This window comes from Nannobrachium achirus (assembly GCF_963921795.1).
Source record: "Nannobrachium achirus genome assembly, chromosome: 8".
Classification (NCBI taxonomy): Eukaryota; Metazoa; Chordata; class Actinopteri; order Myctophiformes; family Myctophidae; genus Nannobrachium; species Nannobrachium achirus.
The window spans coordinates 18,195,438-18,220,645 of NC_137817.1; the positions used below are offsets into that span (position 1 = coordinate 18,195,438).

The 25,208-nt window shown below is 43.5% G+C and overlaps 1 protein-coding gene across 1 annotated transcript in view; it reads left to right on the plus strand.

The window, feature by feature from the left end:
* kirrel3b (kirre like nephrin family adhesion molecule 3b) overlaps positions 1-25,208 on the plus strand; it is a gene marked incomplete at both ends in the record, with an annotated part of 254,831 nt that overhangs the window by 207,563 nt on the left and 22,060 nt on the right. Inside the window, 4 exons of the mRNA XM_080731474.1 lie at positions 6,919-7,024; positions 20,734-20,882; positions 22,671-22,798; positions 23,900-24,026. Of these exons, the coding sequence (XP_080587600.1) occupies positions 6,919-7,024; positions 20,734-20,882; positions 22,671-22,798; positions 23,900-24,026 (510 nt within the window). The remainder of the gene's footprint in view (positions 1-6,918; positions 7,025-20,733; positions 20,883-22,670; positions 22,799-23,899; positions 24,027-25,208) is intronic.

The window sequence follows — 25,208 nt, forward strand, 5'->3', positions numbered from 1 at the left end:
CAATAATTAAGGACCCTCCACCTTGGGCCCTAGTAACTCAGTCCCACTCCCCCCCCACCCCCCCTTGTGACGCCCCTTCTCTCACTCAATCTCTCTCCCCTCCCTTCTCTTTGAATGTTTTTCTCTCACTCTTTTGTGCGCTCTCTCTCTCTCTCTCTCTCTCTCTCTCTCTCTCTCTCTCTCTCTCTACCTCCTTTCCTCTAGCCTCGTGCTGGCCTCCATTACCACCTCCACCATTGTCACATCTGTCATTTTGCCCCTGAAGTTCTCTCTGCCCACTCCTCTTTGTACGTCCAATTAGCTGGGGCTAAAACACCTTGCTGGCTGCTAACGCTGCTGCTTGGACGGCTTTCTTGGATTGTTATGACACAAGCCCCCGCCCTCACTCTTTTACTGTAGAAGTGTGTGTGTGTGTGTGTGTGTGGGCACATATTCCCATGAACCCGTGCTGTCACGCACACGTGTGTGTGTGTGTGTGTGTGTTAACATGGCTGTGCGCAACGCACACATACACACGGAATGGTGGGAGCAGTACTCCGCTTTTGGCACAAAATGTTTTTAGATGGGGGTCTGCGGCCAAATACATATCGTCGTTGTCGGGTGGAAACCTTGTATGTCCTAAACCGTTCGTTTTGTATTTATCATCTATAAAATGTACTAAACTAGTGAAAACAGCAGATCTACAAGCACACAACGCCTCGCATCGCGAGGCGTTGTGTGCTTGTAGATCGTCTGTTTTCACTAGTTTTGTCGGACGGTCTTGTACTGTATGATGAAGCAGGGCAAAATCATTTTTTTGAAACTTGGAGATACAAGGTTTCTGCCCGACAGTGACGATATTATTTTGTGGGTGCTTGACATTAAAACGTTTGAGAAGCACTGTCCTACAGTGTGGACACAGTGTGCCCAGGACAGGTGCCCATCAGGACACACACTCACTAGGGGCCCTCGCTATAACACTTGGAGAGGTTTTGTCATTCACTGTGGATGGGTGCTTTGCAGCTCTCAATGTGTTGTTAACTTGTTTGCCATGTACGGGCTATAGGAGACCTGGCACAGGTGGGTCTAGTCTAGTGGCTTAGGCGGTGGGCTGGTAGGACCACGGTGGCATCCTAGGAAGAAAAAAAAATGAATAAATGAATTAATATATAATTGAAAACAGTGCTGTTGGCCTGGGAGCAGACCGGGTTTGTGTGTGTTGTGTCGTGCACGCACGCACGCGTGCGTGCGCTCACACACACACACACACACACACACACACACACACACACACACACACACACACACACACACACACACACACACACACACTCCTCCACCCCCCTCCTCTAGGGCTCTGTGGCAGCTGAGGCAGCCCAGAGCATCTGCACAGCCACAGGGTAAAATAGCAGCTTCCCTGCATCCCGTGCCCACACAGGGCAATCACAAACACACAAGCACACACACACACACACACAGCATGCACACCGCACGCACGCACACACACACGCACGCATGCACGCACGCACGCACGCACACACGCACGCACACACGCACACACACACACACAGCACACACACAGCACACACACAGCACACACACACACACACACAGCACGCACGCACGCACGCACGCACGCACGCACGCACGCACGCACGCACGCACGCACGCACGCACGCACGCACGCACACACACACACACACACACACACACACACACACACACACACACACACACACACACACACACACACACACACACACACACACACACACACACACAGACTGGAGAAAAAATACTTCATTTCCATACTATGCACAGAACTGTGTGTATTTGGCTGAGTTCCAGCAACGTCTGTGTGCCCGTTTGGTTCCCTGGGAGTCTCTGTGCCCAGCGCTGCACTCCCAGTTAGCACATTAGTAGTCTTGTAACATGGAGCACATATAAGAGTCAGGGCATCAACCTAACACAGGGGTAGGCAACCTGCTGCTCTACAGCCACATGTGGCTCCTATAGGCCATCTCCCATGGCTCCCAGTTGCTTGGGCAAAGAAGTATGTAGAGGAATTTAGTTTTTTACATTTTAATCAAAATGTGTTATTGTAGTAGGTATAAAGCTATTCTTACATTTTCCTATTGCAAAGAAAAAAGTGTCGCCTACGCACCAGGTAAAAATAAGAAACAAATTATTGAAGGAACATAATGCTGGGAAGTTTTTGTTTGCTTTTACCACCAACTGGTATACTCAATCTGCTTTGAGAAATTAGCAAACAAAAAAAGGAATATTGAAAGACCAAAAAAGGCACGAATAAATAAATAAAGCAAACACAATTTGAAGCTCCAGGTTATATTTTGAATACAAAAACATTGCTCTTTTGATAATTAAGGTTGTCTACCCCTATAATGGACCTTGAAATGGACTGAAATGTGTAACTTGAAATGATTTAATAATGTTAACCCTGCACAGTATGAATGTGACATACTGTAAATAAAAATTACGTTTAAAAAAATGTTGCCTACCCCTGACCTAACACTTAAGATAGGAGAACTTTAATACAACAACCCCAGGTCCTTTGCTTTGTATGTGAAAAACGAGATTTCAAAAAGCAGACATATCCTGCACCTAAAAAGGTGACAGCTGTCTGTAAATGACTGTATTTTAAGCCATTGGCTATGTTACAACCTGTCTTTCTTTCGTCTGTATAGGCACAAGACAGACACAGTGGCTCCTGGCTCCTCTGCAGTCTTGTCAATCTCCATGTGTACTTGTCTTGTCCTCAAGATAATCACTGTATTTAATCTCTGTTGTTGTTTTTATCTGGCACGCTCCCATAAATAACTCTGGCGAGTTAATCTACACAAGCTTCTTTAATTTGGAGGGTTTTCTTTCATCGTAGATGTGGCACGGATGGTGTGAAGAAAATAAGGATTTAATTGAGGCATGATGAATATGAAGTAAAGGCCAGATTTCGTTTGGGTCATGTTTAAAGACAATCCAGCAAAACAGTCTTAAGCCCAATTCATACTTTTGAATTTGGCTTTACTCTATTACAGACTTGAATCAACACAATTTTTTCTACAGAGGCGAAGGGGAAGTGCAGTATGGCAGTTATGCTGTACCTTGATGATTGAACCATGCTGTCAAAAAAATTAGTCGCTCTTAGAGAATAATGGCAGTGTTTGACTCCAAAAAGTAATTCCGTGCTATGCCTACGGTATACAGTGGACAATATTTAACAGAAGTACAAAACAGCTACTCCCAGTGGCGTCAGTTCAGAAAAAGCTAAGGTATGGCAACATGACTGGTGTCTTCGTGCGCGTGCAAGACACCAGTCATGTTGCCATACCTTATAGCAACAGGCATGATACATTTATTTTAAGAAGTACATTTTATTTTGTCCCCCCGTTTCTACGGTTTCTTGGGCGGGATATGGCAGCCTGGAACGGTTGTTCAAGTGCAGCTAAACTTGGCATGTTAGTAAACGTGCCACAATTAACAATAATGAATTGCACCTGTGCAGCTGACCTGGGAATATACCATTTTGTCAAGTGACCATTTTGTAAAATTTTGCTTTTGTAGTTATTTTACTGTAATTTAACAACATAATATCCAGCACAGATAGACAAAGAGACATTCATGGATTTATATTTAAAAGTAACTTTTATTTCCCCCCCTCGACCCATGGGGTATGGCAGCTGCATACCCCTGCCATACCCAATTGACGCCCCTGGCTACTCCCAAATGAAATATGTGACAGTTCTTTTCATCTTTCAGAAATGGCATTTGTGTTTTTTTTTGTTTTTTTTTTCTACACCTACTGCCATTCCTCTGTAGAGGGAATAGACAAACTAAGTTGCTTGTTTCAGCAGTAGTATAGTTGACTGGTCTGAACAAATGTCCTGTCAAACAAGAGATTGAAGTGATCTGTAAGAGGAAATACTTGAGTACTTTTAAAACAAAAGGTTTGATGTGCTGAAAGTTCTGTTGACTGATAGCTGTTACCTACCTACTGCAGGACTCCTAACTAAGCGAAAGGTGACAATGACTCAGACATCCGGTTAGGGGTGGGGGATATGGTGATAATTATCGTTGAGATGATACAATGTCTCCACGAAATGCCTTTTCAAAGGTATCGTATATATCGTGATACAATTGAGGGACCCTTGTAAAAAATCCTGTTTAAGGTTTAGGTTAATTTATTTTGGTACCATTTCAGACAATTGATACAATGCATACAGTGGTTATTTAGCACATTCAAAACAGTCCAAAATTAATGAATGAATCGTTAATACAGAGATTCATTGCAGAATTCAATTAAACCTGCATTTTGTTCTAAATCAGTAGTACAGTATTTTCTGGACTATAAGGCGCACCTGACTATAAGGCGCACTGTCAATGAATGGTCTATTTTCAAACTGTTTTCATATATAAGGCGCACCTGACTATAAGGCGCACATAATGGACGCTACCGTTGCGTTATGCATCAAACATGGAGCTGTGCTAAAGGGAATGTCAATGTCAATGAATGATCCATATATAAGGCGCACTGGACTATAAGGCGCACTGGAGTTTTTTGAGAAAATTAAAGGCTTTTAAGTGCGCCTTATAGTCCGGAAAATACGGTACTCAAACTTTAAAATGTCAAGGTCTCCACTTAACTCTGACAGTATACAAATGCAACCACATCGACCTCCCAAAAGGAACCCAGAGAGTCTAGTTTTTGTCAAGTAACTTGAAAAATAACCATAAAACCAACGTGAAAAAGAATCGTGATAAAATCGTGTATCGTGATACAGCTTGGGAAAATATCGTGATATTGTATTTTTCCATATCGCCCACCCCTACATCCGGTTGCTTATTATTATCACTGTTATAGGGGTTGGGGTGAGCGTTCGGCACAACTGCCAATCAAAGTAACTGTACTGGCCAATCACAGCACGTCTTTTCCAGGACTTGGCAAAACACATAACAGCATAACCTCATCCCAAGGAAAGGACTTTGATGCAGATCTGTTTACATTCACTGGGCATGAAAACCTCATGAAATGATTGGTTAAATAACATTTATTAAATAATAAACAACGGAAGTCCCACCCTATATAGACATCGGTGGTGCCTTACTCCTTATCCCTAAAATGATGTGCCTTTTTTTTTACTATTTTGAAACACATTTTAAAATACTTCTAATAGCCGATATACATCGACACGTTGTGATGTTGGAGATATTTGAACTATTATAAAATGTTTTTCAAAATAGTAAAAAATGCAAAAAAGAAAATAGGGATAAGGGGTTAGGCACCGCCAAAAATAGGGCCCATAGTTCCTTGGAATGAGGTTAGGTTCATAGTTCCTTGGAATGAGGTTAGGGGTTAAGACTTAACCCCTAACCTCATTCCAAGGAACTATGGGCCCTATTTTTGGCAAGGAGCAAGACACTTAACCGTCTTGCTCCTTTTGATTTGCAGACCCATTCAGCTATTGAACACTGGTGTCCTGAATTCACCTCATTGTATTACAAATTCTGAACTACATATCCCAGCATTCCTCATAGCTCTAGCAGCCCTTACAGATACTTCAACTCAATTAAAATGAATTATCTGATTCCGTGGGGTAAACATCTGAAAGTAGGACTATCTGTCTCATGAGGGAAAGAGGTGAGATGGGAATTAAAATGTATTTTAAACATTTTTTAAAAGCACTAGCCTACACCTTTGGCAATTAGGATGAATTAGGCCACTGTTTACTGAATTTGCATAAGCCATGTGGTTGTTATTTTCTGAGGTATTTTAATTGTAGCTATCTCAGTGGTTGGTCATTATTTTAATTGTAATGGAGTGCATTGCAAAGAATTCTGTTTTAATTAATCCCTATTTGCAAATTAAAAACCACACTGAGAAACTCATTATCAGGTCTTTCATAGCTGCCTTTGATTCACTGTTTTCATGTCTTTTAATGTTGCTAATTAATATTAGAATAATAAGTCTGGTAGTACAGTATATTCATACTCACACACGGGTGCGCACGGCACACGCTCGCACACACACACAATATTACATCATTAATGTACATTTTAGTTTTACCTCACCTACAAAATGTTTTGTTTTCTCTCATCTTTCTGTGGTTTATCATTTATCAGTGCAAATGAATCAACTTGGCACTTGAGTCCTCTAGCATGCAGCCTCCTGGGAGCTGTACTGTATCTGATCAAAGAACAGCTTACGGTTTTAGAATTATCTCTGGTGCGTTTGAGAAAAGTATGTGTTTTGTCTTTCTGCTATTGTTTGCCAATGTGCTGCTTTTTGTTTGTGTTATCTACTGAATGTGCTATCGAGTTGTCTGTGTGTTCCACTGTTTGTTAAATTACCCTGACTTTGTACTGTTTGTGTCGCGGCATATATATATATATATATATATATATATATATATATATATATATATATATATATATATATATATATATATCCTTAGCTCCCCCTGACCTTAATTTCTATTGTCTATTGTAAATACCATTTATTTTTGCATTGTGTTTTTACGATATCTTCTGCATAATACTGTGTTCTATCTGTCTGACATTCAATGTTATATGACAAAAAAAGGATCTTAATTGAAACAAGCCATGAAACTGTACCTTTTCCTATGCAAACTTCTAATTAATTCTTCAATCAATCAATCAATCAATCAATCAATCAATCAATCAATCGAGAGAGAGAGAGAGAGAATATTATTTACTTATTTATTATGAAAATGTTCAACAAACTTTCAGAGCAACACGGTTGTTAGACAAGGTATAAATTAAGCCTCACCTCAGAGATGTTTTAATTGTATTCTGCCACATTCTGTAATTGGTCATGGTTCTGTGTGTTTGGCTCCCCCCCATTTGGTCTTTGCAGTTTGCACGTTCATTTTCCAGCTGCTCATCTTTACTTGCTGTGTGTTTCAGACCTGCCACTGGTCAATCTCTCCGTTGAGCCACAACCCATTCTAGAGGGAAACCTGGTGAAGTTTCAATGCTCAGCCAAGGCCAATCCTCCCGTCACACTGTACAGGTGAGCCCTTTAAAGCCACTTAGTTTCTGGAATCTCTGGAATCTCTCTCTCTCTCTCTCTCTCTCTCTCTCTCTCTCTCTCTCTCTCTCTCTCTCTCTCTCTCTCTCTCTCTGAAATATGCTAAAATGACCACCATCTGTCACTCAGATAGCCATGTGTTTATTCATCCATAAATCCATTATCCATCCTTAATTTTTCACTCCATCCATCCATCCCTCACTCCCTCCCTCCATCCATCCATCCATCCATCCATCCATCCATCCATCCATCCATCCATCCATCCATCCATCCATCCATCCATCCATCCATCCATTCCCATCCGTCCGCCTGTCCGTCCGTCCACCCATCAGTCCATCCATCCATCCATCCGTCCTTCCACCCATCCATCAATCCACCCCAGCCAGCCACTCAACAATCTATCCTCCTTCCATGTTCTTTCATCTCTTTGTCTCCCCTGCCTCTGGTGAATCATTTTGTTTGTGTTTTTTCTTTTTCATTATTTCATATTGTGATTGATTATAAGTGGCTAAGTAGGAGAGGTGTTATTGTAACTAACACATGCAATCTCCACACACACACCCATGATTCCTGGCATAATGCATTCTGAAATACGTTGTACGTGATGAGAAAGAACGGGGGGAGAATATATAATGGGAAAAGAAATATTGCACTGAACTTCAGTTCAATATACAAAGGTCTCCTCTGATGGATGTCGTGTGTGTGTGGATAATACATTTTCACATTAAGTCAAATGTGGCACTTCATTATTGATAGTATTAATCATTGTCAGACCATTTTTATGATGCCATGACACTATTATATCCGCCCACACTTTGAAATGAAAAGATGGAAGGGGGACAAAAGGAAGAAGAAAAAAAAACAACAACAGCGAAACTGACACGGAGAGCTGATGCAGAAAGATGTAATGAAAACCATCCTGCAAAACTCATTTGGGGAAATCTTGTCATGTTTCAGTGGGCAGAAGAATGTGATGGCTGCTGTACTTCTGGATTTTCTTCATGTTGTTTTGTAAGCAGCATTGTCTCCCATGAACATTAAAAGAATGCGTCCTTGTGTGGGAGGGTTAGCTGGAAATATGGCACGTCGAGCATCCGACGAGGTTGTCAAGGTTACAGTGGTGTTGAGAAAGTAAGTTCTGCTCCAGCGTACGATAAAGTAGCTTCTCTCCGGCAGGCTCACTGGAGTGTTGCGTTGTCCGCCGCGTGGACACGAGCAGACACAAAAGCGCAGGGTTTTCTTTTTTCAAATGGCCTCCAACCGCAAATATTTCGCACCTTAGCACTTCTGTTGTTATCTTTCCCAGGTATGTCGGGTATGTCTCCTGCATGCCTCTGATCACGTTGTACTCCTTTCTATGCTTTGCTTGTAAAAGACATCTGTCCGGGAATCCAGGCGTGTTCTATGGTTTCAGCCACTGTCAGTCACTCCTTGTATAGGGGGAGTTAGCTGAATGTAATGGGTTTGGGCCTTTCTATGCTGTCATTGCCACTCTCTGTTGTGTGTCTTGTAATGGCGTGAAGTGGTGTAAAACTCGCAAAGAGGGTGGAGGATGAGAACAGAATAGGTCGAGGTGATGGTTAATGGATGAAATACAATAGGACATTACAGTAGTTCTGACCAAGACTTCCTCACAAGGCTGTATGACTCAACGTGAATTCTTTACTGCATTGTCTGTCCAGGGGCTCTCAATTCATATAATAACTCAGAATTGCTGTGCCAGTCCATTATTTGTTCTTTAGAAAACTTTGCTGATGCTCATCCAACGCCCCTATTCCTAGAAGTTTGATGAAAACATTACCTCAGTTACATTTAGTTCAATAAACTTCAAATCCATACAGGACAATTGCCAAAATATAGGCCTATAGCTACTTCAAATTAGAGTTCTCAACGGGCCTGAAAATTAAGGCCCGGCCCTAACTGGGTCGGCCCGAGGCCCTACCCGGCCCGACTAGTTAGCATACATTTTAGGCCCTTTTAGAACCCTACCCTAAATGTCGGGTCGGGTTCGGGTATGGTCGGGTTCTCATTACTCTTTCATAGTAATAGTAATAGTAATAAAATAATAACAATATATTTTCTTTTTTCATTGAGCCCGAGGCCCTACCCGACCTGACTAATTAGCATTCATTTTAGGCCCTACCCTACCCTACCCTAAATGTCGGGTCGGGTTCGGGTATGGTCGGGTTCGGGCAGAATTTGAGAACTCTACTTCAAATACCATGTCGATATATATTAGGCATATAGCATATTTATTTATTTATTTGTTTTTATTTTACCTAGTGGAAACAACAGTGATTCGACGGGCCTTTTCCACAGAAAACGGACAGATCTGGTTTGTAGAATGACAGTTGGATTATTTAGTTATTTAGAAGGTTTCCTTCACGGGCTGAGGAGGACCCTGTGATGAAAGCCAAAAGGAGAACTAGATTACTTATTGTGGAAAACCTCGCTCTGGCCTCGTAGAAGTGAAGGCACTGAAGTGATTTGTCAAGGCACTGCTTTCTGTGTGGGAGGCTTTAAAAAGAGAGCGAAGAGTAAGTGGAACAGAATCGATAGTGAAGGAAATTGCCCGGGTCTGAATCTCGCAACTGCATCGTGGGGGAATGAAATGGATGTACAACTACTCTCACAGGTGGCAAAACAGAGATGTAGCATTTGCTATAGATTCTGCCCTGGGGGCGGGGTGTTTGGGGGGGGTCATCAGGGCGGGGTGGGGGGTAGTAGCAGTGATAATATGGAAAACATAGATGGTAATTGATTGTACAGTATGCACTGTAGGTGTATCAGATGCCAGTCTTGCTTATTGCGAAAGAGAAGTTCACTGAGTTCATTTTCCCTTCAGAAGAAGATTGTGACTGTGAAGACTAAAAGTGGCTCGAAGCCACATTCACTCGCACGCACACATGCACGTGCGCGCAATCGTGCACACACGCATACACATACTGTACACACGCATACACACACACACAAGCGCATGCACACGCACACGCGCACACACACACACACACACACACACACACACAGTCACACACACACAGTCACACGCACACACACTCAGACACACACACACACACACACACACACACACACACACACACACACACACACACACACACACACACACACAACTTCTGCAACCACCCTGCCCCCCTCCATCAGTGACACAGACAGACCACTGTAGTGTGGAAAAAACCTCAACCCGCTCCCTAATCTTGACCAGATTCTGGTAAATAATGACTCCTGATACCGCGGGGCTATACTGTGAGACTATAGCCTGTACCAATTTTCCAGTTTCATATTCTTCAATTCAGATATATCTGTGAGATTTATGTGGGCGGCGCTTTCCGCTCCGCAATCCCATGCATCATTGGAAATCTAGACCTGGAGAGACAAGAGACTGGAGGGTGGGGGGGAGCGTAGTGTGTGTGTGTGTGTGTGTGTGTGTGTGTGTGTGTGTGTGTGTGTGTGTGTGTGTGTGTGTGTGTGTGTGTGTGTGTGTGTGTGTGTGTGTGTGTGTGTGTGTGTGTGTGTGTGTGTGTGTGTGTGTGTGTGTGTGTGTGTGTGTGTGTGTGTGTGTGTGCGCGCGAGTGTGCGTGTGTGTGCGTGTGCGTGTGTGTGAGTGCAGGCACGTGCACACATAGACATCAAATGGGGCTTTAGACCCTGCCCTTTTATCCGTCTGTAAAAAGTGCCCTGACCAGACCATGAATGCGTTTTTTACTATGGTGAAATAAATGCAAATGCCCTCTTTCCTTGCCATATACCTGAAGGCAGCATTCAAGAGAATTGCCTTGTCCAAACTGAACTTGAATGCAGCATCTTATGTAGAAAGAATTGCCCTCTCTGAGTCTGAGAATTGACTTGATTATGCTTAGTTCAGTGTGGTATCAAGTACCGAAAATAGCCAACCTCCTGCGACCCGTTGTGAGCTTGGAGGTCTGCTATTTTCAATATTTCCACCAAAAGGCCCTTATAGAAACGTCAGCCCCTACTCTCTAACATTCTCTGCACATCCCTGCGTGTGTGTGTGTGTGTGTGTGTGTGTGTGTGTGTGTGTGTGTGTGTGTGTGTGTGTGTGTGTGTGTGTGTGTGTGTGTGTGTGTGTGTGTGTGTGTGTGTGTGTGTGTGTGTGTGTGTGTGGACAGGGAATTACTACGTTGTGTGTGTGTGCATGTGTGTTTGTGCGTGTGTGTGTGTGTGTGTGTGTGTTGTGTGTGTGTGTGTGTGTGTGTGTGTGTGTGTGCGCGTGTGTGTGGGTGGGTGGGGAGGGCTGTTGGGTGGGATGGGAACAGGGACGTGCTGGCCATTGGGAAAAGCGGGACAACAAATTTAAAATAAAATGTCTGCCTTCGTTCCATTTTGGGGGCTGGGCGGCCAACAAAGTAAATCGTCACTGTCGGGCAGAAACCTTGTATCTCCAAGTTTCAAAGGTGTAGATTTTTTCGCAAAGCAAAGCCCTGCTTCATCATAGAAGGCCGTCGCACAAAAGTAGTAAAAACAGCCGATCTACAAGCACACAACGCGAGGCGTGCGAGGCGTTGTGTGCTTGTAGATCGGCTGTTTTCACTAGTTTAAATCATTTTTAAAATGATAAATACAAAACAAACGGTTTTGGACCGTAGGGTTTCCACCCTACAACGACAAAATATAACTGGCCCACTAGCTTGTCACTTTGTCACAAATCTTTGAGTGGCAGCAGTGAGGGCCTCTCCAACTCTTTTTCCCGGGCTGAATCAGGGGCCCAGCACGTCCCTGGATGGGACAGGATAGGGTTGGTGGATGATGCACGCACTGGGCTTCATCATGGCTTCCCGGGAGTATTCTCTGCCCGGGGGAGGGAGGGAGGGAGGGGGTTGACTTGAGGGACTCCCCCCCTCCCCTCCCCTGCTGCCCCACCCCTGCTCCGTCCAGATTCCCCCAGAGAGAGAGAGAGAGAGAGATGCATAGCAGTGGAGGGTGGAGGAGGGACCGGAGCACCGGGAGGCGTTGCCGCAACGGAGCGGCAAACAGCGGCAGCGGGGGCCGTTATTCAGCTCTAATGCACTCTGTCTCCCGAGATCAGATACGACCACAAGGACAGAGGCAGTCTTTAGACGGATGGCCTCTCTGCCAGGCCTCCAGAGTGCCATCCATCCCCCCCCCCCAGACCCCCCCGGTCCTCCCAGCGCACCACCCTGCCATCCTCCACTTCAATGGACACTCTCAAAACACACAGAGCCGAGATGTGTGTGTGCGTGCGTGTGTGTGTGTTAGGGATGGGACGATATGAACATTTCATATCACGATTATTGTGACAAAAGAAATCACGATTTACGATATTATTATTATCATAATAATCAAAATCCATTATCCTGGGCGGAGCATTAACCAAAAAAATAGCCGATCTACAAGCTTACAACGCGTCGGCTGTTCAGTAGATCGGCTATTTTTTGGCAAAGACATCTGAGGGTGAAAAACAAAAGACTATAATTGGTAAAAGGTACTTATAATATACGTACTTGATACAGAGGGTTTAAGACAGTGGTACCGGGTATGCAGCTCGGCAAATAAAGGGTGAATTGATCCCAGTGCATGACGGGAGGACGATATCACGATAAATGAAATCTCCACGATACCATTATCGTGAGTGTTTTTTTATCACGATAAACGATAATATCGCGTATCGTCCCATCCCTAGTGTGTGTGTGTGTGTGTGTGTGTGTGTGTGTGTGTGTGTGTGTGTGTGTGTGTGTGTGTGTGTGTGTGTGTGTGTGTGTGTGTGTGTGTGTGTGTGTGTGTGTGTGTGTGTGTGTGTGTGTGTGTGTGTGTGTGTGTGTGTGTGTGTGCGCGTGCGTGTGCCTGTGTGAGTGGCTGAGGAGGTGGGGGTCGGTGGTGATGCGTACCATTAAAAACGAAACAGTGATTTCTACTGCCTACAGCCCGCAGCGATCACCGATCCGGGTCAATAACTCTGACTTAAAAGGGGGGCCGGGCTGGAAATAAGATACATCTCTAAAGACACCTGAACCGGGGGGCTCGCAACGTACCAGGGGTGTCTCACCAGATTCTGGGCCCTGGGTACAAGGATTCACTCACATTTTTGTGCTTTAACTATTGAAAAATTAGCAGATATACAAGCTCACAGCGCGGCACCGAGTGCCGCGCTGCGAGCTTGTAGATCTGCTATTTTTTTTTTTAATCGTGAAGATTTGTCCAAGTCTTTGAATATTTCAAATCCTTCTAAGGTTTTTTGAAAAACCTATCATTCTATGTCAGTGGTGCTCAGACCTTTTCATGTGAAGGACCCCCAAAATGATATGTATTTGGCCACAGACCCCCATCTCAAAATATTTAGTTCCAGGGACCCCCCAGAAGCAAAGTTTGAGTTACAAATGTTTGCTTAAAAAAATACATATTCAAACATTTGCACACATTTTCATGACTTCTCAAAAATAGCAGCTCGCAGCGTGGCACTCGGTGCCATGCTGTGAGCTTGTACCTCTGCTATTATAGCTAAAGTATAAAATAATTCCAGGCCCCTCCACCTTGGGCCCTAGAACTCAGTCCCACTTTCCCCCCCCTTGTGACGCCCCTGCTCGCAACAAGCTCCCAGAGCACTGGGGGAGAATAAGGAGAAGGGTGAAGGAAGACTTAAGGGGGAAAAGCACGTGCAAGGGGAGGAGAGGTGGTTGTACGTAAGAGAGATGCAACGGGTGGTGACAGGTTAATGTGGTGTCATGGTGTGAAAGAAGAGGCTACAGTAATGTGCTTGCATTTAACATGGAGCTCCAGAGGGCCAGCGTCAATGGCGGGACAAGGACGCTGGGGCCCAGCGGTGTGTGTGCATGTGCGTGTGTGTGTGTGCGTGTGTGTGTGTGAGTGAGTGAGTGTGTGTGTGTGTGTGTGTGTGTGTGCGTGTGTGCACAGTAAACATGTTTTTTTTTCTCAATGATCCTTCAAATGTGGCTCGATATTTTACAGTTAAACCATAAACGTTATTATCTAAAATGAAATCAGTCCATTGAATCCGTAAAGTATAAATGCGAAGAACATATACATGTACACGCATCTTTTCTGCATTATGTTCTGTAACAAAAATATACAAAATCATTATGCTCAAATCATTGTATCTGTCGCATGTTTATATATATATATATATATATATATATATATATATATATATATATAATATATATATATATATGTTACAGTTAGTTTGGGTAACTCAGTTAGATTGGGGTAGGAGCGCTCGTTTTGTAGTTCACCACACCCCCCTACCACCACCTGGATCAATTCACTTTGATAGTCATTAATCAACACACCCTATCCTGCCGACGCTCCGTTATCTCCCAGTTGGACACATCAAAGCATGTGTGGATCAAAGCCACCGCTTGCTCCGCCTCGCGCCGCACAACGAGCGCTCCTGGTCTCAATCTAACTGAATCTCAAACTAACTGTGACATATATATATGCGATAAAAAAACTCAAAGGATCTTCTTAGATCCAAACAGGAGCACACCGGAGTGAATGAGGAGAGAAAAGGTAGAACAACAAGCAAGGACAATCTGGCCCACTCAATCAGGTGCCTAGCAACAACAAAACACATTTCTGTTGCACGCTGTCGCAACAATGTCCCAACACTCTGCCCAGTTGAATACCTCTAATGTTCTCCTTCTTTTAAGTTTATTTTTCGCTTGTTTATCTGTGGTGGCTCACACCACCACGCCTCCGCTCTTCGTGTACCATGGAGATCGCTTATGAAGAAATGTCACACCAACGCCATTTGTTTTCCACCACCACTATTCCCACTGCACTGTCCGTGCATCCAGCCGTGAGCTGGGAGGGCTGCGGATTGTGAGTGCGTGAGATAAACATATGTGATCAACTAGGGGTTTTTAACGTAATTCCTTGAGAGACTGCAGATGAAATCTTGCCACCTGGCTAATGACACATTTTGAAAAATGCAAGAGGGGGAAAAACATTCTTTGTCCCTGTGAAATCTGCCAAATAGCCTAAATTATTTCATTACAGCTAATTAAGGCAATCTCATTAAAAAAAATCACACTCGTGTGAACTGAGCGGTTGTGTGTGTGTGTGTGTGTGTGTGTGTGTGTGTGTGTGTGTGTGTGTGTGTGTGTGTGTGTGTGTGTGTGTGTGTGTGTGTGTGTGTGTGTGTGTGTGTGTGTGTGTGTGTGTGTGTGTGTGTGTGTGTGTGTGTGTGTGTGTGTGTGTGCGTGCAACAGCGCCCCTCCCTTAACATGTGTGGTCAGAAAAGGTTACTGCAGGCTACGGACACGGAGACAGACAGACATACATACCCACACACACGGCCACGTATAGGAGCGTTGTGAGTTGTGACCACCGCTAAAAAATGGTTTTAGATTTTAGGCTTATAAACTTCTAATGTTATAGTTCAGGGGTCTTCAACCATTTTAACCTAACGTCCATATTATTCTGAGAACTTTACGCTGCGAGGAGTTGTGAGCTTATAGATCGGCTATTTTCGGCAAAGAGCTTTGGGTATAGATGGGGAAAAGAGCAGACTGAGTACAGACTGAAAGGTCAAGTTTATTAATAAGTATTGACGGTACAAGTGGTTAAATATTTGAAAACACAAATTGACATGAATCCAAAATACACTGACGTTGTATTTGACGATCGTGCTGTCAAACAATGAAACTATATGGAATCTATGAAAAGGTTGTGGGGGTCCCTGCTTCATCTCTCTCTCAACTAAGGGGTCCTTGGCCTGAAAACGTTGAAGACCCCTGTTGTAGTTTTTTTGTTTTTGTTTTTCCACACAGCGCTCCTGTGAATATGACACGTCTGCCGTGAAAAGTGCTGTCCAATTGACAGTCTCATCTCCCTTGCACATGTTCACAGCACCTTGGCAGTATATTAGAATGTCATTCAAATTGTACCAGGAGACACCACAGGTGAGATCCTCTTATTCTCTCTTTTTCCAATATCGGGCCTCTTGGCGTACTATGTCAAAGAGGAAGGCATCGCTGTCGTATTTTCATTTACGCTTCATACAGAGAGGACAGGTCACGATTCCGCGTCAATGCCGTCACCACAGAAAGTGTGTTATGAGACCTGCGTGTATTCTCCACTGGTATGTTCCATCGTGCACACATCGTGTCGTTCCAAATATGCATATGAGACACGGAGAGGCAATGTGCTGTAGTGTATTTAACCATGCCGATAATTATTCCGGGGCTTGATTTACTAGGCTGATGACATAGATAGCTATTTAATTTAATTCTATCTAGTCTGCCACTGTTTTATTACCTTAATCACTTTCAGCAGAGTCAAACTCGGTTCCCATGGCCCCAGCACACTCTGCTTCCATTGACTAGGGGGCAATTTATCTGTATAAGCGATAACACACACACACACATACACAGAGACACACACATGCGCGTGCGACGCACGCACGCGCACACACACACACACACACACACACCTGAGTCATACCACCTCATCCGACCTAAATCCTTGTTAGAGCAGAGTGTAAAAGTGAATCAGTCACTGAGTAAATACGTGTTGGCCTCTCTAGCCTCCCAGTGGGGGTGCAGGTGTGTGTGTGTGTGTGCCTGTGATTCCGTCCCCGCTATGTTTAGAAGTGACTCTTGGACAGTGCCCAGCAGCTCGCTCCCACAACTCCCAGTAGACGACGGTGTACTCTGTCTCTGCCACCTCTAGCGCTCCCCGGTCGCCCCGGTCCCGGCAGCTCGTCGGCTTCCATTTGGGAGTTACCTGCTGCCCTAACATCTGTGCTTAACTCATTAGGAGTCTACAGGTACGTGCCGGGGGAGTGAGGCAACTAGGCGCAAGGAAAGCCCTGCTGCAGAAAATATCAGCCGTAGGGCTGCTGGACAGGCACGTGCACACATAGACGGGGGCTCGAGCCCCTGCCCTTTTATCCATCGGTAAAAAGTGCCCTTTCCAGACCATAAATGCAGTTTTTACTATGGTGAAAGAAATGCCAATGTGCCTCCTTTCCCTGCCATACCTGAAGGCAGCATTCAGGTATGGACAAGGCAATTTCCTAGTCCAAAACTCTCCTGAACTTGAATGCAGCATCTTATGTTGAAAGAATTGCCCTCTCTGTGGAGAAATCCATGCTGTTATGCCACATCTCCAGTATTGACTTGATTATGCTTTGTTGAGTGTGGTATCACTCACCGAAAATAGCCTGACCTCCAAGCTCACAACGCGTCGCAGATATTTCCACCAAAAGGCCCTTTTAGAAATTTCAGCCCCTGCCTCTCTACATTCTGCCTCTCTACATTCACATTCTAGATATGCTTTGAGACCCCAAGACATACAATCCCTTTTATGCCCATACATGGAGACCCCTATCCGAACTAGCCACACAGATATGGGCCATGTCTTGGCCATCTGGCCAGTGATGTATATCGATGACATCAGGGATCTCCATATATGGGCATACAGTAAAAGGGATTCTGGCAGTGGCGAAATTAGACCTTATTCCCCATGGGTTTTCGGATCAAGGGGGCCCTGATCAAAGGGGCCCGGGTCTGTTGTCTTTGCACGATTTAAGCGCAAACTACAATGATTATCCCTAATATATTGGAAATTACTAAATACATCCTAGTATGAATTTATGTAGATATGGGCGCATTGGGCATATATTTGCCAGACCCATGAAATGGGTAGGCCTACATAAGCAAATGTCTGTCCGGGTTTTCTATATAAAGGGTATATATGATGATGACATGATGATGACATGCCTATAAAAGGCATGATGTCATAAATGATGATGACAGACAGGGGGTCTGGCACAACCAGGTTGACCTGGTCTAGTTTTATTTAGGCCTATTAAAAACAAATTTTATTTTCGCCACTAGGGGGGCCCTATCAAATTACGCTTGTGGATTCTGGGGAATACCCATACGGTATATGGACTTTTACATATATGGTGATGGTAGTCAGCTCCACCAAGGCCACACAGAGCGCATGCAAACAAATCCCCAGCCCTAATCAGTCGTCATTTTGTCTAAATAGTCCCCAGCCCTAATCAGTCGTCACTTGGAATACAGGAATTTTTCTCCATTGGCATTTCTCATGACAATTATCATCTTTCTTGTTGTTATTTGTTTCACCATTTCTGTCACAGACATCATCATCATCATCACTATTGTCATAATTGCATTCATCCTCGCCATAGCTTTGTCCTCTAAGCACATTTCTTTTGACGATCCTTATCTTTTGTCATCGTTATTTATTATACAGTATGTAGCCACCATACTCATGCTCACCACGGCCAACTGTTCTCGTCAGCATCATCACAGTTGTCATTCAGCAGTATGGAAACAGCGGCGGCTTTGTGTTCTCTGTTTGGCATTCATCGCCACGTCGCCATTGTAGACATCAGCGGCAGCAGCGAAAAGCAAACAAATATTCCGCCGTTCTTATTCATATTCGGAGAAGCACTGCTTGAGTGATGCTGTGAGCATCGCCAGTCACCATTATTACCACAGTTATTATCATAATCTTTTATTCAGTATTTATTATACACAATGGCTTTTCATTCCCTATGGCGGAAAACTTTGGGGACTTGAGTAGCGGCTCAAAGACGTGTGTACACGGACTGGAGCTTGAAATGTTTCAGTAGGTGGAATGATAAGGGCTTTGTGTCTTTATTCAGACTACACACACACACACACACACGCACGCACGCACACACACACACACACACACACATGCACACTCTGACAATCAAATCAAAGACGTACGCATGCTCCAACAAACCCGCAACACTCCTGCTGGATCAATGACATAACAGTGCAGCCAAGCCTATGAGCCAAATGAACCCACCTGCCCTGATTACAGTATATCTGGAGGTGCGGATGTCCCTGAGCCTTTTAGACTGGATGTTCTAGGCTGCATCATTATATGGAGTAGCCAGAAAGAAAAAATAATAATAACTGATAGTGACTGAAAAGTACTATTTATACATTTATTTTTTATTTAAGGAAAAGTATCAAGTAAACTCCATAATGAAAACTTACTTGAGCAAAAGTATTGGCATGAAAATAGTAGATTTACCAGCTCACAAGAGATTGCAGATCGGCTATTTACAAGTAGCAAAGTATATGAGGGCTGAAGTGGTTAATGCATAGTTTGTAATAATAATCCAAATCGACTAAGAAACTAGTAACTAACATTTTGAATATAGTTGTAGTGGAGTAAAAAGTAAAATATTTCTGAGATCTAGTGGAGTATTTCAAATTGGAAATGCTCAAGGAGATCAAAAATAGTAGGCTACACAAGGCTACTGGAGTAAATCTACTTAGTTACTGTACTTTCAAGCTCTGGTTGAAAGTGAATAAGTAACCTCTACCAGAGGCTATAAGAGAGAAATCCTATGAAGCTCAATTAGAATTCTGCTTCACTTCACTTACTGATTGAATGAGGTAATCTGTCCTCATTTAAATGATAGCGTTTCAGTCAAGCATGGGGCCCCAACTCACTCATGAAAAACAAATGAGTTCCCCCCACTATCCCTAGAAATCCGAAAACACGGCTCCTGGGAATAGAGGAAAAGGAAAAACGGGGGGAGAGAGAGTGAGAGAGAGAGAGAGAGAGAGATGCATGTGGGTTGTGTGCTGCTGACTGTGTGAATGTTGAATTGTCTTGATTCGCCACATCAGCATGCAACCACCACATCTCCATCATGGAGGAGGAAAGACGCTCAGCGCTTTAGAGCCGTGATACATCGAATGTCCCAAAACACCTTGTAAATTCTTCCAAAGCGGCCGGAGACACCCACTGACGCCTCCGCGTGGTGGTTGTAGTATTATAAATGGACCTTATCTGCCACCCACAAGCAGAGAGCCGTCCGCGCCTACATGCAGAGTGAGATGGTTGACTGCCGGTGACATCCCGGAAAACGATTCTCTACACCCAAATAAATAAATAAATACAACAGTTTCCTTTTTCTAAGTATCTGGGTCCCGTCATTGCATAAGTCGTCGTTTTGACAGATGTTCTCGGTGCAATCCTGTGTCAATTTACCAAAAGTCAGGTGTTGCGTTGCAATAGCACCAACCTGACATCTTCAAAGGTGTGTGTGTGTGTGTGTTGGGGGGGAGGGTACCTATTTGTCATATTGTGATTTGTTTTCCTTAGCTAGATGTTGTGTGCAGTATGCTCTCGCGCTCGGCGTCATTAGGTAACGTGGCGTCTGTTCCCTCCATTGCTGTGTGGAACTTGTCCCAGCACAGAGGGCTGCCACGAAAATATGCTGAAGCCAGCATGGCAACGTCTGCCTGGGCAGGAACGATGATTTATTCACAGGAAAAGAACGCTATTGACATACGGTGGGGGGTGGCACACAAAAAGCAGAGAGAGAGAGAGACAGACAGACAGACAGACAGAAAGAGTTTTAACCACTGTCAACCTGGCGTTTAGGGTATGTCATTATGTGACGAAAAAAACAATTAAAACTTTTCGAAATCTTTGAAAAATGAGAAAATAGCAGATGTACGAGTGATGCATCGGGAGCTTAGTCATCTATTCATCTTTTCAGGCTATTCATCATACGACACGTATTCATAGGGCTTGAAGTGGTTACTGCCTTGTCATTTTCTCATTTATCTTCTCTTCTCTTCTCTCCCTCCCTCCCTCCTTGCATTCCTCTGCTATTGTCCCTCTTTCTTTTTTGGACCGGTCCGCCTCAGGTGGGCCAAGGGAGGAAGTATAATCAAGGAAGTGACGGGGGACACGTACGAGGTCATCGTAGACCACTCCTTCTTCACCGAGCCCGTTTCCTGTGAGGTCACCAACCCACTGGGCAGCACCAACATCAGCCGCAACGTGGACGTATACTGTGAGTATATCATTTACTCATACTCAATGTAGACGTATACTGTGAGTACATCTTTACCATATTAGGATTAGTGTTAATCAGTGGTGGAAAAATGACTCAAATGTTTTACTTAAAGGAGTTTTATTTCTATCGATTACTCACACAATGGAGACTTGAGTTCAATAATATTTGTTAGTTTTTATCGCATTCCTAAGCCAATCATTTGAGGAAACTCTTTGTAGGCCCATTGATTCTGGAAGCAATGGGGGTAAATTGATTATAATCAGATTATTGGCTTGGGAATGCGACAAAAACAAAAAAATATTATTATATCTCCATGGGGTGAGTAATAGATAAAAAAAAAATCATTTTGTGGGTGAAATACTCCTTTAAGTATAAGTATCAATACTGCAATATAGAAATACTCTGTATACTCTGTAATACAAGTATAAGTCCGGAATTAAACATTTTCAAAAAGTATCGGCATCAAAATATACTTAAAGTACCAAAAATAAAAGTACCCATTATGCAGAATGTCCCAAAAATCTTTTGAAAATAGCAGATCTACAAGCTCACAATGCGTCGCATCGCAACGCATTGTGAGTTTGTAGATCGTCTATTTTCAAATAGCCAAAATGTATAGGGTTGAAGTGGTTAATGTGTGTTTTGTAATAATAATGAATCGACAAAGTAACTCGTAACTAAAGTTTTCAATTAAAAGTAGAGGAGTAAATGTGCAATATTTGGATCCGAGATGTAGTGAAGTAGAAATAAAGGTACTGGAAATTGGAAATACTCAAGTAAAGTACAAATACCTCAAAATGTTACTTAAGTACTGTACTTGAGTAAATGTACTAAGTTACTTTCCACCACTGGTGTTAATTCATCAACGTCTAACTCAGGGAGTGTATATACGTACAGTACATAACCAAATGGACCTGAAAGTAGTTGTAGATTAACACTCAGGATTTGACAGCGTCCCCAAATGGGAAGATTCCAACAAGGCACCAGAAGACATCTGGTGAACAACAGAGTAGGGCTGGACGATATTATGACTTCAATTCAATAGCTGAACACTATGTCTGAATTATGATTCCAAGCTGCAAGTCCTGTTGTGACCTCTATTCCTTCTGTTTATTTATGACAAGTAATGCTATGTGACACATCCGGTCAAAGTGTCACCTCACGTCTCAATGAATTTTCTAAATGTTTGGCATGCATAGCATAACCCCAGTGGGACATTATAAACCCTAACCCTGGCAGTGTTCCTGTCATACTCCACCTATTAGTCACTTTAAATCCAAGGAAAAACACAGAGTTTATTCACCTAATAACTGCACAGGAATTCGTCTTGGTGAGACAGTGCTATAGGAATCACACATCAGCAACGTAACATAATGTGATCCTACAGTAACTCAATGGTTCTCAACCTTTTCAGGCCGCGACCCCCAAAATAATCATATTTTAACTGGGGACCCTGACCCTGACGAGCACTAAGAGTTGAGGCATTACATTTTGTATAACACGGTTCTATTGTGAAAATAGCAGATCTACATGCTCGCAACGCCTCGCGCTGCGAGGCGTTGTGAGCATTTAGATCGGCTATTTTCACAATTTCTGCCTCTTAAAAATTGTCACTTTAGGAAGGTGCAGATACCCTCTATAAACGTTATGTCGGTTTGTTTACAGCTGAGTGAGAAAACAATGTTGCACATTAAGTTAAACATCTTGGGACCCCCCAAATCATCTGTGGGTCCCGACCCACATGTTGAGAACCACTGAGCTAACTGAGTGTTTCCTCTCCAACAGTTGGCCCTCGCATGGCTGCAGAGCCCCAGTCTTTACAGGTGGACCTGGGATCTGATGCTGTGTTCAACTGCGCCTGGACAGGAAATCCCTCTCTTACTATAGTCTGGATGAAGAGAGGCTCTGGAGTGGTATGTTCTTATATAACTCCAAAATGTTCATTTTCGGGAAAATGAGCTCAAGCAGATTTAGGAGGTTTTGACCGAAGCACTTTTTACTACTTTTCATTGGTTCAATATTATTTTAACCAACACATAGACGTAAAGGGTGTTCAATATAGCCCTGATTTATGAAAAAAATAGTTGGCCAAACGGGTGGAGTTAGCTGGTTTGGCAGAAAGTGTAGAGTTAGGAGGTTTTGTCCAAAGCACCTTTTACTACTTTCCATTAGTTCAATATATAATTTTAACCCACAACCAGCCAAAAAATCAAAAACCTCAAAAATGGAGTTAGGAGGTTTTGGCCAGACGATATTCTTTTTGGCACAGAAATCAAAATACTATGGTCTGGATTATCAGTGATTTCTTTAAATGTAGATGACTGATGTGGCTACCTAAATTCCAGCCGATTTTGATTGAAAGCCGATATATATCTGCACTATCCTTAGTACCGGATATAGGCAGTAGGCAACCCTTTACTTTTTCGATTGCATAAATATTTTTGTGCTGTAACATTTCAAACCTTAGGCTATATTAAGCATTTAAATTAGCATGTTTTCATCCCCCTTTCTTTTTTTTCTATTTTTTAATTCTCCTAGTACATTAAATAACACTTTAAGGTCATTCAGTACTTGGCCAGACATGTGACTTAGCAAGTGAACTCGCAGCTAAAAACACAGGCATGCTGAAACAGCCATTAATCATAAAGTCTGGGGGCGGTCCAGCGATCTACACTCGTTAGCACTCTGCTCTCTGACACTTGGCTTGCGATGTGTTGAGGTGAAGAAAGGGCATACAATTGATCCAGGAGGCAGACTCATTCCACCTCTCCCTTTGTCAACTTCAAAGACGACCAACACCGACGAACCCGCTTACTGCACCGAGGCTCAATCCCAAAATTGGATTTTAATAATTGAGCAGAGGTGCCCTTTAAGGCATTAAAAGCTCCATTTGCCCACCCATTTTTTCCCATGGATCTTGCTGTGTGTGTTGATGTTCGCAAATGTGAAGGTGCCTTTGCTTGCTGTCATTGCTCATCCTGTGACCCTTGACTTTATCCTCCCCTCCCTCCCAGGTTCTGAGCAACAAAAGCATCTTGACGCTGAAGTCAGTGAGACAGGAGGATGCTGGGAAATATGTGTGCCGTGCCGTGGTCGCACGCGTGGGTGCTAACGAGAAGGAGGTGTCGCTCACTGTCAACGGTAGGCATTGTTTACACACATAGTAGATAGACTCTAGATAGTCGATTGAGTCTCACGATCACGCTCTGTCATCACTGTGATGTCATGGGAACCAAATCCCCTTTATTGCCATATAAGGAGATCCCTGTGATGACTGGGGAACCAAATCCCTTTTATGCCCATATATGGAGATACAGTATGGAGATCCCTGTGATGCCAGGGGAACCAAATACCTTGTATGGCCATATATGGAGATCCCTGATGTCATCAACATTAAGCCCATATCTGAGAATGCCAATATATAATCACTGTGATGTCAGGGGAACCAAATCCCTTTTATTGCCATATATGGAGATCCCTGTGATGCCAGGGGAACCAAATCCCTTTGGCCAGATGGCCAAGACATGGTGTGACCTCGCCCTTTAGGGGTGAGGTAAATTTTCACCCTAAGGCGTCTTACTGGTATACACTGTAATATTATTACTTTTTAAGGCATAATATGTGATAAGTAATATATTACTCTCCTGAGTACACTACACTCTCAACACTAAACCATCACCATCACTTTAACCACTTAAACCCCAGCGTACATATTGTGGGGAAAGCTTTCACTACAGCATATCGGCTATTTACAGCGAAAGCTTTTCCTGTACTACTGCATTATAGAGACCTGTCGGCACTCCACTCAACCATATGGGGTTTAAGTGGTTAAATGCTGATTATATTCCATGGGTGTCACAGGGAGGGAAGCTTTCTTTTTTTTGTCCTGAGGCGGTGACTAACTAATGAATACGCCTTGGTAGACCTGGCAACTCTCAAACAAATGACTTCATTATCGGTGCTTGATATGCAGAGAGTGTGCCTTCGCGTGGCAGAGGCTCTCGGTTGTGGGATTTACATGTATCTTAAAAGAGCCCTTTTCTCAACACGTCCATTCGAGGAGAACCTGCGCCTAAGAATGTGTAAGTGAGACCAGAGTTTTTACCACTTTGGGCATTTTTCCGTATACAAAATAATAAAATACATATTTTGTGAGCTTGTAGATAAGCTATTTAAACATTTTTAGTTATTTAGTTTTGTAATTGTATGCCTTTATTTGATAGAATAGTAGACTGACAGGAAATGGGATAGAGACAGGGAGTGACACGCGGCAATTCAATGTCGTCCGGACCGGGAGTCGAACCGGCGACGCCGCCAGGCTAC